Source organism: Garra rufa, chromosome 8 (assembly GCF_049309525.1).
Source record: "Garra rufa chromosome 8, GarRuf1.0, whole genome shotgun sequence".
NCBI lineage: Eukaryota > Metazoa > Chordata > Actinopteri > Cypriniformes > Cyprinidae > Garra > Garra rufa.
Window position 1 is genome coordinate 33700485 of NC_133368.1, and position 15426 is coordinate 33715910.

At 35.5% G+C, this 15426-nt stretch overlaps 1 protein-coding gene across 1 annotated transcript in view; it reads left to right on the top strand.

Moving 5' to 3' along the window:
* The window catches only part of adcy5 (adenylate cyclase 5), a 181790-nt gene that overhangs the window by 97099 nt on the left and 69265 nt on the right, over positions 1 to 15426 (top strand). The window contains exons 5-7 of the mRNA XM_073845493.1: positions 2929 to 3056; positions 5308 to 5466; positions 7915 to 8056. Coding sequence (XP_073701594.1) covers positions 2929 to 3056; positions 5308 to 5466; positions 7915 to 8056 — 429 coding nt within the window. The remainder of the gene's footprint in view (positions 1 to 2928; positions 3057 to 5307; positions 5467 to 7914; positions 8057 to 15426) is intronic.

Here is a 15426-nt window from a genome sequence, read left to right on the forward strand (position 1 = left end):
GATGTTTGCACACTTCACAAAACCTTCGAGCAAAAAGACAAAAAAGCATGCACGCGCACTTCGCCCTGATGATCAACAATAGAGCTTGTTGTATGAGCTGCGGGTTAAATGAAGGCATGCACTGGGGTGACATTCAGGTGGCTGTCATAAGACCCGGTCCTGCTGCCGTGAGTCCTGTGCCCAGCCCGAGGCTTCCTCTTCTGCTCTCCATTGCTTTCTTGTCTCCTGTTTTTTAACTTACAAACTAAGATACCTATAAAACTCCAAAAAACAACAGTTAATGGGATACTTCACCTAAAAATAAAATTTCTGTCATTAATTACTTACCCTCATGTTGTTCCAAACCCTTTAGACCTTCGTTTATCTCCAGAAAACAAATTAAGATTATTTTTATTAAATCCGAGAGGATCAGAAAGCTCTCGGTTTTCATCAAATATATCTTAATTTGTGTTCCGAAGATTAACGAAGGTCTTAAGGGTTTGGAACAACATGAGGGCGAGTAGTTAATGACAGAAAATAAATTTTGTCATTGTCTGTTAACCCTAGTGTCTTTTTAAAGCTGTAAGACTTCTCTTCCTTCCAAATTTTGAAGCATGTTCTGGTTGTTCTTTTCCATGCAATTGCAATGAATGGAGACTGGAGGTTTCAAGCTTAAAGAGCATTTCATATGGTTTTTTAAAGTGCCCTAATATTGTGTTGGAGTCCCCTACAACAGGTTTACATGCATGTAAGGTCAGAAAACATTGTAATTTCCTCAGAATATACATTTATACATAGTCATTTTGTCAATGATTTTGAAACGGTTCGAACCAGCTTTTAGTGTAATGTCGGTAAAGCCCTCCTTTCCATAAACCTACTCTGCTCTGATTGGTCAGCTGGCCAAGCCTGTTGTGATTGGCACAGAGAGGAGTACTAGAGCAAGTTGGTGAGTGCAACCATCTGTGTTGCTAAATTCGTGGTTGTTTTTGAAGTCCGTAGGTTGAAGCAACTCCAATAATTAGCCTTGGAATGCCAATTTACCAGGGGAACCCTGACAAAAAGCAAGTATTTTACACCCCAGAATGCAATTTTTATTGGGGGACTCCCCTCGAAATGTGGGTTGCCAGGTTTTGTTGTGAAAACCTGGCAACCATCATGCACCTTACATAAAACAATAATACTGTATAGCGCTCCAGTCCATTCTTAAAATAATGACTTCAAAACATTTTGTTTAACACTTATGCAAGCGAATATGTTAACATGACTAACTGATGTAAACAGTAGTTTGTAAACCAAAATATGTCTACATTTTTTTTATTAGTAAACAAAGTAATTAAAACAACGTCAGTCGATATTAATCGATACATTCTTAGGAAATAGTGTGTTCACAGTGAATTATCAACTACTTCAGTAAGACAGTAATATCGTGGTTTACCTGGAAACTTAAAGCTGCACTAGGTATACATCACATATTAGCACAAAAAATAAGATATTTTGAGCACTCGCTTAAAAATGTACACATAACGTATCAAACGTATTTACAGGTTGTGGTTTGGAGACGCTTGTTAATCCAAATAAAGAAGATTAGAAGCTAAAGGACATAAAAGCCAAGATTACAGAAGCAGTCTTCTGTATGTTAATGACAAGAACACAACAAAAGGTTTGAATTGTATTGCTGTGGTATCATGGAAAAAATGAATTTTAACCACTGATTCTTCACATCATCATCTTTCAGCAATGAAAACAAAACACACAGCGCAGAACACAGCATCTTCACGACATGTAAACACACTTACTAGCGGAAGTGTTTGTGGGCAGACGTGGGTTATGCTAATGTGTTACCCAGTGACATAGATTGGTAAAAGGCAAATGATTCAAAAATATGACAACTTGTTAGGGCGCTTCAGTTGACTATTTCTTTTCAGAGACAATATCTTTATGTATAATGTACTTTTTTGATTAACCCATATGACCTGCTTCTTAAAAAGGACGCAGAGGCTCCATAGAAACATCATATATGCTATTTTATGCTATATTGCATGTCTTCTGAAGACTTAGTTTATGATTAACAAATAATGACAGATTTTTATTGGTTGAACTATTCTACGGTAACTGTTATCTGTTATATCATTATATTAACTTATTTGAAATCCATTTCCAAGCCTTTTTTGTTTAGACTACTCATGTTTTCCAAGAAAAATATCAAGACAAATTGGGGTGGATTTTTGAATTCATGAAAGAGGGATGCCAAACCTAGTACATATAAAAATACACTGTAGACAGATTAAAATCTGACATTTTAAAGCCATTTGGGAATAGTTAAGGTTTGAGTTTATTTTGTTTTCATAAATCATATAAATCCCCTGAAAATCAACACCCTTAAAAGGAAAAAACATTTGCGGTATGCGAAGGGTTTTTTTTAAGCGGGAAAGGCTATAATATGTAGCACATTCCCTGTATGCGATATCTACTATCATACCTTAAAGGGATAGTTTACCCAAAAAATGAAAATTTCATGTCGCTCCAAACCTGTAATACCTGCGTTTATCTTCGGGACACAAATTAAGATATTTTTGATGATTTCTGAGAGCTTTTTGACCCTGCATAGACACATTCAAGGCTCAGAAGTGCAGTAAGGACATTGTTAAAATAGTCCATGTGACATCAGTGGTTCAACCTTAATTTAATGAAGCTACGAGATTACTTTTTGTTTTCAGTCTATGTCTATGATGCACATTTGACATGAGGGTTAGTAATAATGACAGAATTTTCATTTTTAGGTGAACTATCCCTTTAATGGCAATGAAATGACATGTGACAGATTATTTTATTAATGGCTATGAAAGTGATGCATTATTTCAGTTCAACTAACTACAACAACTCAAAACAGCCAAAATTCCGTTTACACCAGCCCCATCTCCGTTACACTGTCATTCTCTGTGTCTGCAGGAGAATCACTGTCTGCGGATTAAAATCCTGGGTGACTGCTACTACTGCGTGTCAGGGTTGCCCGAGGCTCGTGCTGACCATGCGCACTGCTGCGTGGAGATGGGTGTGGACATGATCGAAGCAATCTCGTGAGTATTACAGTGTTGCTTCTGTTCATCAGACAGGAACAGCAAGGCTTTTGTGTCTTGTTTTAAATGTCTGCCTGAAAATGTACTTCAGCCAGGAGATACAAAAGAGATGCTACAGTGAATCAGGACCTGGGAGTTTCCACGAAAAAAAGAAATGTACATGCACACAAAATTGTTTAGTTTCCATAATAAAATGGAATCTATTATGGATTTATGAAAGATTTATGAATCACAATTGTTTCTAAAGTAAAAGAAATGTTACTGCAGGAGCCTGTGTCTCTCGCCTCCCCTGAGCCCACTGAGTTTTAACAGACTCCCTAAAGCATGCCATGAGTTTGGTGGGGGGTAATTGAGAATGAATGAGGAAAAGTCACATGAGAGGAGACAATGCCCCCATTGCGATATGATTGGAAATGACTGGTTATGACTGGCTATGATTAGTTCATGCATTAAATCCCGCATCTCTTGTTCCGCGCTCACGAAATGGGATAACTAAAAAAAAAAAAAGTACACAAAACTTATATATTACCACTTTGCCAAGTAAAAATCAAACTTTAAATGGCCAGAAAACATGATCTGTGGTTTTTTAGCGAGCAATCAGCTTAAAATTAACGGTACATTTCTGTGTCTGTGAACAGTGTTTACTGAGCTCTGATGACTGATGATCTGAAAATAAGTTTATTATTAAAAATAACCAGGTAATCATTTCATAAATAAAATATCTAATTGTTTAAATAAAAGCTATTACTGAGTTACTATTTTGGAATAAATGTGCTTAAAATATATATATATAATAAGAATAAGAATATTTAATTAATTAATAAGAATATTTTTAATTAATTATATATAAATTAATTAATTCATAATGTTAGGTCATGTTACCAATTCTTTTTTCTTTTTTTTTGTAATGTTTTATTTATATTTGTGACCCTGGACCACAAAATTAGTCATAAGGGTAAATTTGAGGGATGCACGATATATCGGCATAAATATCGATATCGGCCGATGTTCGTCATTTTTTTAACCTATCGACATCGGTCCGATATTGTGTCGGCATCGGTCCGATATCGTATCATGTCTTTTGAATTATGGTTATGTCACAGTTCTCATTTTTGTTTGAACATTTTTATAGATGGGTCTTAAAATTGACTTGTTTTTTTTATGTTTGCTTGGTAGAAACCTTGTTTCAGGGTTTGGACATTTACATGTACATAAAAATGCACGAACAGTCAGGATATGTGTTGGATATTTTGATTTAGCCTTTTTCTCAAATTTGAGTTTAACTGGAGTGCACAGAGCTGAAAACATGTTGCCATGAAAACTGGCATGCTTGATAATTGGTAAAAGTTGGTTACTTATGTTTTATGGTAGCCCTGTAACCTTGTTATTTGGAAATAAAATACATTCTAAAAGTAAAGGAAGAAATTAAGTATGTACAAACTTTTATCATCTCAGAAACATTTTTTTAAGTACACATATCGATATCGGTAAATATCGGTCACGGCCATAACAGAAAAATTAATATCGGATATCGACATCGGCCAAAATTTTCATATCGGTGCATCCCTAGTAATTTTCTTTAACTGTAGATCAAAAGAGATCTAAAAGCTGAATAAATAAGCTTTCCATTGATGTATGGTTTGTTAGTATAGGATCATATTTGGTTGAGATGCATCTATTTGAAAATCTGGAATCTGGAATCAGTCCTCCTTTAATTGAGTTGTTTCCAAGTTATTTGTCTTGCATGCGTGCGGATGTGTCCACAGGCCTGACTTCTCTAATGTTCGGTGTCTCTGAGCAGTTGGTTGTTAAGGCAGGAATGGTGGTGACTGGCTTTCTGCTCCAATGAGCACGTGTCTGTGTTTCTCTGAGCTGCAGCCAACCGCCCCAGCACCCCATCACAGGAAGAGACCATTTTTCCGCAGACTTGCCTGTCACCCTCAATGTTCAAAAGAGTTTGATGGCTTGTTTGCCGTGTGACGGCGGGATCAGAATGTGCTGTTAACTTGTTGATGTGCCCAGTGGAAAGGTGCATTTCAGGGTACACTAATGCACCTTAGGACAAAATGAGATGAGATGGTTCAGTAGGTAAAGTTATGAATGATATCATATATTAAAATGCCAGAATGTAGGAAATACTTTTACATTGGTTAGATTGAAAAAGAGCTGGCAAAGAGAAACCAACCATTAAAAGAAAATGATCTGTTATATTAAAAGGTATATTTACATTTTTTTTCTCTTTGTGTTTTAGGTTGGTGAGGGAAGTCACCGGCGTAAACGTGAACATGCGTGTGGGTATACACAGCGGGCGAGTCCACTGTGGGGTGCTGGGATTAAGGAAGTGGCAGTTTGATGTCTGGTCCAACGATGTCACCTTGGCCAATCACATGGAAGCTGGGGGCGCAGCAGGGTGGGTTCATGAACTCTGGAATTTTTTTTTTGCCCATGTTTTCTCACCTGAACTCCCTGTCTCTCTTCACTTTTAAAATCTGAAAATGCTTTTTTTTCCATTAACGCAAGACAAGTTCAGACAAGACTTTAAAGTCTCTCTCTGGTTATCTTTCTTCACCATAGCTTTGTTCAGAATGGCAAACTAGCATACTGCTTTCTGTAGTATGTACATTGTGCAAAGTGTTCCTGACTGTTTTACTACTATCAAAATGTCTAAATATAGTTAATCATATAGTAAATTGTAATAATTTTATCGTTTTCTATAATAAACATCAACATGAAATAGAGAAATAATCTGTAAATGGGCCATTCTAAAGAATTGGTTCAAAGTCAGAGTAGAAAACGTTATGAAAAAATGTCTTTTTCCACAAATTTTGTATTGTATAATATGCAAAGTACACATTTCTAATAATTGTGCGGTTAATTCTCATGTTGTATTTTCTTTCTTGTAAATATATATTTTTTCTATTTTATTAAGTAGGTTTAAGAGGTAAACCAATAACACATTTTAAATTTAATATTGTGAAATATTATTTCACTTTAAAATAACAGTTTTCTATGTGCTACAAATATATTTTAAAATGTAATTTATTCCTTTGATACAAAGCTACATTTTCAGCATCATTTCTCCAGTCTTCAGTGTCACATGATCGTTCAGAAATTATTCTAATATGCTGATTTATTATCAATGTTGAAAACAGTTGTGCTACTTAATACTTTTTTTGAAATTTGTGATACTTCTTTCAGGATTCTTTGATCAATAAAAGGTTAAAAAGAACAGCATTTATTTAAGATAGAAAGGTTTTCTAACAATATACACTACTGTTCAAAAGTTTGGGGTCAGTAAATTTTTATTCTTTCCTTTTTTTCAAAAAAACCAAGAATGTTTTAAATTAATAAAAAGTGATAGAATAGATTTACATTGTTAAAAAAATTTCTACTTTGAAAATTTGTTGTTCTGTTTTTCTTATTCATCAAAGAATCCTGAAAAAAAAAGAATCACAGGTTTTCCAACATTGATAATTCTAATAATAAATCATGAAGGATCATGTAATATTTAAAGGTTGTATCAGCGATTTCAAGCCTGAAACATAAAGTGTCAAATTCAGCTGACCTTTCTTCGCGATCTGCTCGCTGCCTGCCCCATAAATTGGCTGTAAAAAAAAAACGTGTCTCTGTGGTCAGCCTAGGGTCCGAGATATGCCAAAAAAAAACAATCGGTGCTACCAAGGATTCCACAGCAAGGGGGTCAGGGGGTTGGTGTTGTGGACTTTCGCTCTGCCTCCCTCACATCCCTGCACCAGTACGAAAGTCCACAACACCAACCCCCTGACGGTCAGCCCCCTGAGGCTGACCACAGCGACGCGTTTTTTTTTTTTACAGCCAATTTATGGGGCAGGCAGCGAGCGGATCGTGAAGAAAGGTCAGCTGAATTTGACACTTTATGTTTCAGCCTAGAATCGCTGATACAACCTTTAAGACTGGAGTAACAGCTGATGAAAATTCAGCTTTGCATCACAGGAATAAATTATATTTTATATAAATTTATAAAACAAAAACCATTATTTTATATTGTAATAACATTTTGCAATATTACTATTTTTTTTCTGTATTTTTGATCAAAAAAATGCTGCCTTGATGACCATAAGAGACTTACTTAAAATACATCACAAGTCTTACTGATCCCAAACTTTTGAGCAGCAGTGTATATTGAACCAAACACTATCATAACATCTTAGTTGATAATTCAGTATACTTTATTTTCGACAAAACATGACAAAAAGTGTTTAATTATAGAAGAATGGTGTTCAGTAGTGACATTTCTTGAAGTTACGCACACATTTTTCAGACTATTGAACACATTTACCTCAAAATGATGGGGCCTATCTACTCACCATGTAGCTATGAGAGAGAGTAACACACAAATATTTTATAATTTCATCATAAATGTAGGAGTGTAGTTAAAATCAGTCTCAGCTAATGGACTAAAACATACACTGTTTCTAAAGTGACATGTAAAATGCGGTACTATTATTATTATTATTATTTTTTTTTTTACATGAAGTTTTGTAATTTACAAAGAAAATATAAAATAATAATTTAATAATATCATCCCACATTTCTTTTTTCTTAATTTTTTTGTTCGGACTGCCAAAGGTTAAGGCATTTGTATCTGGATTTAGATGCAAAACATTTGTGTTATTTCCCATAATAGTAAATGAATGCTGCTTGCTGACAGTAGCTTAAACATTTATTGCTTCATAATGTCTGTTTCACACACTATAAAAAATTGTAAGCAGCACATACTATTTAATACACTAGTATTCTATTCCAAATATGGTGTTACCATTCCAGGGTAACTTCCTGTCTACATCATGGCTCATGAAAATTGTTTTTATTATCTCAGGCGTATTCATATCACCAAGGCCACACTAAACTATCTGAATGGGGATTATGATGTGGAACCTGGATTTGGTGGAGATAGAAACGTCTATCTCAAAAAGCACAACATTGAAACCTACCTCATTGTGGGCTGCAGTCAGAAGCGGGTGAGACCTTTTTTTCCTTTCATTAATAAATGCTATCAGTTCAATTTTACTATAAACTTAGTTGAAATAAAAAGAAATTGAGTGTCTTTTCTCTTGTGTTTTTTTGAATTGCTTATACTTTATAACCTGAGAAATTTGAGGTCGACATGCTATGATTAGGGGTTCGAGTGCGTAGCACTGAATCCCTATTGTTTTTGTTAGGATTTTTATTATTATTAGGGGTTCGAGTGCGTAGCACTGAATCCCTATTGTATTTGTTAGGATTTTTATTATTATTATTCCGCCCTAAAACTGAACGTGCAGCCCAAACCGTAAGGCCTAGAGACTTGAAACTTGGTCAGATTGTCGGGACTCCGGCCAGAATCGAGGATACATAGACTCGCCCCAATCGGACTATAGGTGGCGCTACAGCGCAAAAAAGTCATTTTTTGCCATAATCTCGTAAACCGTTTGTCGTAGACTGAAAAACTTTACATCGTTGCGTTCCTTGGGTCAGGCCGAACAAAAGTGTATTACAAAATTTTTGAGTTGCGACGCACGGTTGACCCCGAAAAATGGACGTGAAGCCGAAACCTACTTTTGCGAACTAGTCCTAGGTTTTTCACCCGATCGGAACCAAACCAGTGCAGAAATATTCTCTGGACACTGAATATCAATAATTATCAAAAAAAAGTTGAATTTTTCACTCACGGTCGCAAAGCACCACCAAAACGTTTGAAAGTGAGGGGTCACTTTTACTAAAATGGCTATAACTTTTGAATGGAATGAGATATCTTCACCAAACTCGGTACACATGTGTATAAGCTTAATCTTTGGTCAAATCAAAAAAAATTGCGGAGCTTGATCACTTGGTGGCGCTATAAGACGGAAAAAACATATACACGGCTATAAATACGCAACAGTTTGTCCGATCGACTTGAAAATTGGTATGCAGTGTCTTGGACCAAAGGGCCACAAGTGTCTATGAGGACATAGGCGTATCTCAAAAAACATGGCCGCCATGAGCCAATGAAGTTGGAGCACCTATTTGACAAGGTTAACAGAGGTCAATCAGAACGAAACTCGGTGAGCATGTTCAACTCCTGCCCCTAAAGGTTTGTAAGAATTTTGAAAGAAATCGTCCACTAGTTGGCGCTAACGAGTATTTTTGGCTCTGTAATCGCGCGGCGTTTCACACATCCACACAATATGCATATCATTTGATAGATCTCCTCATGCAGAGAAAATTTGCCTCAAGAACCATTGCTGTCAATCAAACCGTTCATAAATTATTCACAAATATGTTAAAAACCTACTTTTGCGAACTAGTCCTAGGTTTTTCGCCCGATCTCGATCAAACCACTGCAGTAATATTCTCTGGACTCTCTAGATCAATAATTATCAAAAAAATGTGAAATTTTGTCCTTTGGTGGGCTATAACAGGGTCATTTACAAAAGGGGCGTGGCCACATACACTCAAAAGGCTATAGAACCTAAACAAAAACTCAAAACTTTACAAAAATTGGTGACAACGTGTACCCCATGACTCTTAATAAGCATGCATAGTTTCATGATGATCGAACCATAGGTGGCGCTATAACAGTTAAAAAGGTGTCAAAAACATGATATTTCTATTTTGTATAAAGAACTTAAAACCCAATTAAACGTCAATATCTTCACATATACAGTATATCTTCATATCATATGATAGATATCCTCATTCTGAACAACTTTGCCTCTAGGACCACTGTTGTCAATCAAACTGTTCTTTTAATACGTGATATAATTTAAAAAACATACTTTGGTGAACTTGTCCTGGGTTTTCAACCCCTACTCAATAAAATCAGTGCAGTTCAGTTCTCCAGACTCTCTTGGTCAGTAATTATCAAAAAAATGTTGAACATTTGCATTTGGACAGCTATAACAGGGCCATTTCATAATATGCTTTTTATCTAGTGTAGATTAAAGTCTACAAATACTAAAATAAAACAAAAATTAACAAACCCAAGTAAAATTATGCATCATATGATTCAAAACAAGCAGATGTTTATGGACACTGGGCAAAAAAGGCAATTTAATAGTTATAAAGCTTAAAAACAATGCACCTCTATTTCAATAAAATTACAACTATAGCCACTAGATGGCAGTAGAATACCACTAATGGGCTTACACATGTTAATAGAACAGTGCTTTGTAGGGTTTAATGGCTTTATGTAGTTTTGAATTTATATGTAAGTGATACTAAATCACTGTTATAAGTCTTCAAATCACATTTAGCCAAAGTTCAAAACTTAATTTATACAGATATATCATATTTGACAGTTACACATGATTATGATTATAGTGAAACGTGACAATGATATATCAAATCTTAAAAACACAAGTTTTAAGCATTTTGTCACTTATTTATTGCATAAATCTCAATATGTGTGCATCTGTCTGTCTCTGTAATCATGCTTAATGAACACAGTAGTTTAACCATTTCATTTCTGTGTATGTTTCTGTTTGTGAGTGTATTCTTTGTAATGGATATGTTCTGGTGTCAGCCATATATTTCGTGTTGGCCAACACCCTAACGGTATAGAAGCCGTAAAGGCCTTAAATACTCGAACCCCGCTCAATGCTGCTTGCAGCTTTAATTAGGGGTTCGAGTGCGTAGCACTGAATCCCTATTGTTTTTGTTAGGATTTTTATTATTAGGGGTTCGAGTGCGTAGCACTGAATCCCTATTGTTTTTGTTAGGATTTTTAGGGGTTCGAGTGCGTAGCACTGAATCCCTATTGTTTTTGTTAGGATTTTTATTATTATTATTATTATTATTATTATTATTTTTCTGCCGTAAAACTGAACGGGCAGCCCAAACCGTAAGGCCTAGAGACTTGAAACTTGGTCAGCAGATAGAGCAAAAATCGAGGAGAACCTATCAAAGTATGAGCCCAATCGGACCATAGGTGGCGCTATAACGAACCGAAACGCGAAACCTATCATAACTCCTAAACCGTTTGTCCTAGACTCAAGTGACTTATATCATTGGAATCCTTGGCTCAATCAAAACAAAATGGCTATCTCCGATTTCATTTCCGGTATGCAAATTTTTCCGCCATTTTGAAATTTGTCCAAAACCTACTTTTGCGAACTAGTCCTAGGTTTTTCGCCCGATCGGAACCAAACCAGTGCAGAAATATTCTCTGGACACTGAATATCAATAATTATCAAAAAAAAGTTGAACTTTTGACTCACGGTCGCAAAGGGCCACAAAAACGTTCGAAAGTGACGGGGCCACTTTTACTAAAATGGCTATAACTTTTGAATGGAATGAGATATCTTCACCAAACTCGACACACACGTGTATAAGCTGAATCTTTGGCCAAATCAAAAAAATTGCGGAGCTTGTCCACTTGGTGGCGCTATAAGGCGGAGAAGACATATAAACAGCTATAAATACACAGCCGTTAGTCCGATCAACTTGAAAATTGGTATGCAGTGTCTTGGGCCAAAGGGCCACAAGTATCTATGAGGACATTGGCGTATCTCAAAAAACATGGCCGCCATTGGCCAATGAAGTTTGAGCACCTATTTGACAAGGTTAACAGAGGTCAATCAGAACGAAACTCGGTGGCCATGTTTGACTCTCGCCCCTAATGGTCTGTAAGAATTTTGAAAGAAATCGGCCACTAGTTGGCGCTAACGAGTTTTTTGGCTCTGTAATCGCGCGGCGTTTCACTCATCCACACAAGATACATATAATTTGATAGATCTCCTCATGCCGAGAAACTTTGCCTCAAGAACCATTGCTGTCAATCAAATCGTTAATTAATTATTCACAAATATGTTAAAAACCTACTTTTGCGAACTAGTCCTAGGTTTTTCGCCCGATCTGGATCAAACCACTGCAGTAATATTCTCTGGACTCTCTAGATCAATAATTATCAAAAAATTTTTGAATTTTGTCCTTTGGTTGGCTATAATGGGCTAATTTAGAAAATGGGGTGTGACCACACATACTCAAAAGCCTATAAAAACTAAACAAAAACTCAAAACTTTACAAAAATTGGTGACAACATGTAGCCGATGACTCTTAACAAGCATGTGAAGTTTCATGACGATCGGACCATAGGTGGCGCTATAACAGTTAAAAAGGTGAAAAAAACATGATATTTCTACTGTATATAGAACTAAAAACCCAATTAAACGTCGATATCTTCACATATACACTATATCTTCATATCTTATGATAGATCTCCTCATTCTGAACAACTTTGCCTCTAGGACCAATGTTGTCAATCAAACTGTTCTTTTAATACGTGAGATGATTTTAAAAACATACTTTAGTGAACTCGTCCTGGGTTTTTCACCCATACTCAATAAAATCAGTGCAGTACAATTCTCCAGACTCTCTTGGTCAATAATTATCAAAAAAATGTTAAAGTTTTGCATTTGGACAGCTATAACAGAGCCATTTCATAATAAGCTTTTTTATCTAGTGTAGATTAAAGTCTACAAATACTAAAATAAAAAAAAAATTCACAAACCTAAGTAAAATTATGAATCATATGATTCAAAACAAGCATATGTTTATGGACACTGGGCAAAAAAAAGGCAATTTAATAGTTATAAAGCTTACAAACAATGTACCTCTATTTCAATAAAATTACAACTATAGCCACTAGAGGGCAGTAGAATACCACTAATGGGCTTACACATACAGATTTACCAGAACAGTGCTTTGTATGGTTTAATGGCTTTATATAGTTTTGAATTTATATGTAAATGATACTAAATCACTGTTATAACTTTTCAAATCACATTTAGCCAAAGTTTAAAACTTAATTTATACAGATATATCATATTTGACAATTACACATGATTATGATTATAGTGAAACATGACAATGATATATAAAATCTTAAAAACGCAAGTTTTAAGCATTTTGTTACTTATTTATTATACAAATCTCTTATGTGCAACAAAATATGTGTGCATCTGTCTGTGTGTGATCATGCTTAATGAACATAACAGTTTAACCATTTCATTTCAATGTAAGTTTCTGTTTGTGAGTGTACTCTTCATCATGGATATGTTCTGGTGTCAGCCATCAATTTCATGTTGGCCTACACCCTACCAGTATAGAAGCCATAAAGGCCTTAAATACTCGAACCCCGTTAATTGCTGCTTGCAGCTATATTTATTATTAGGGGTTCGAGTGCGTAGCACTGAAACCCTATTGTAATTGTTAGGATTTTTATTATTATTATTTTTCTGCCGTAAAACTGAACGGGCAGCCCAAACCGTAAGGCCTAGAGACTTGAAACTTGGTCAGATGATAGAGCAAAAATCGAGGAGAACCTCACAAAGAATCAGCCCAATCGGACCATAGGTGGCGCTATAGCGAACCGAAACGCGAAACCTATCATAACTCCTAAACCGTTTGTCCTAGACTCAAGTGTCTTATATCATTGGAATCCTTGGCTCAATCAAAACAAAATGGCTATCTCCGATTTCATTTCCGGTATGCAAATTTTTCCGCCATTTTGAAATTTGTCCAAAACCTACTTTTGCGAACTAGTCCTAGGTTTTTCGCCCGATCGGAACCAAACCAGTGCAGAAATATTCTCTGGACACTGAATATCAATAATTATCAAAAAAAAGTTGAACTTTTGACTCACGGTCGCAAAGGGCCACCAAAACGTTCGAAAGTGACGGGGCCACTTTTACTAAAATGGCTATAACTTTTGAATGGAATGAGATATCTTCACAAAACTCGACACACACGTGTATAAGCTGAATCTTTGGTCAAATCAAAAAAATTGCGGAGCTTGTCCACTTGGTGGCGCTATAAGGCGGAAAAAGCATATAAACAGTTATAAATACACAGCCATTAGTCCGATCGACTTGAAAATTGGTATGCAGTGACTTGGACCAAAGGGGCACAAGTGTCTATGAGGACATTGGCGTATCTCAAAAAACATGGCCGCCATTGGCCAATGAAGTTTGAGCACCTATTTGACAAGGTTAACGGAGGTCAATCAGAACGAAACTCGGTGGGCATGTTCGACTCACGGCCCTAAAGGTCTGTAAGAATTTTGAAAGAAATCGGCCACTAGTTGGCGCTGACGAGTGTTTTTGGCTCTGTAATCGCTCGGTGTTTCACACATCCACACAATATGCATATCATTTGATAGATCCCCTCATGCCGAGAAACTTTGACTCAAGAACCATTGCTGTCAATCAAATCGTTCATTAATTATTCACAAATATGTTAAAAACCTACTTTTGCGAACTAGTCCTAGGTTTTTCGCCCGATCTGGATCAAACTACTGCAGTAATATTCTCTGGACTCTCTATATCAATAATTATCAAAAAAATGTTGAATTTTGTCCTTTGGTTGGCTATAATAGGCTAATTTAGAAAAGGGGGTGTGACCACACATACTCAAAAGCCTATTAAAACTAAACAAAAACTCAAAACTTTAAAAAAATGGGTGTCAACATGTAGCAGGTGACCCTCAACAAGCATGCAAAGATTCATGACGATCAGACCATAGGTGGCGCTATAACAGTTAAAAAGATGTCAAAAACATGATATTTCTATTGAATATAGACCTAAAAACCCAATTAAACGTCAATATCTTCACATATACACTATATCTTCATATCACATGATAGATCTCCTCATTCTGAACAACTTTGCCTCTTGGACCAATGTTGTCAATCAAACTGTTCTTTTAATACGTGAAATAAATATAAAAACATACTTTGATGAACTCGTCCTGGGTTTTCAACCCATACTCAATAAAATCAGTGCAGTACAATTCTCCAGACTCTCTTAGTCAATAATTATCAAAAAAATGTTGAAGATTTGCATTTGGACAGCTATAACAGAGCCATTTCATAATATGTTTTTTATCTAGTGTAGATTAAAGTCTACAAATACTAAAATAAAACAAAAATTCACAAACCTAAGTAAAATTATGAATCATATGATTCAAAACAAGCATATGTTTATGGACACTGGGCAAAAAAAGGCAATTTAATAGTTATAAAGCTTACAAACAATGTACCTCTATTTCAATAAAATTACAACTATAGCCACTAGATGGCAGTAGAATACCACTAATGGGCTTACACATGTTAATAGAACAGTGCTTTCTAGGGTTTAATGGCTTTATGTAGTTTTGAATTTATATGTTAGTGATACTAAATCACTGTTATAACTTTTCAAAACACATTTAGCCAAAGTTTAAAACTTAATTTATACAGATATATCATGTTTGACAATTACACATGATTATGATTACAGTGAAACATGACAATGATATATCAAATCTTAAAAACGCAAGTTTTAAGCATTTTGTTACTTATTTATTATACAAATCTCTTATGTGCAACAAA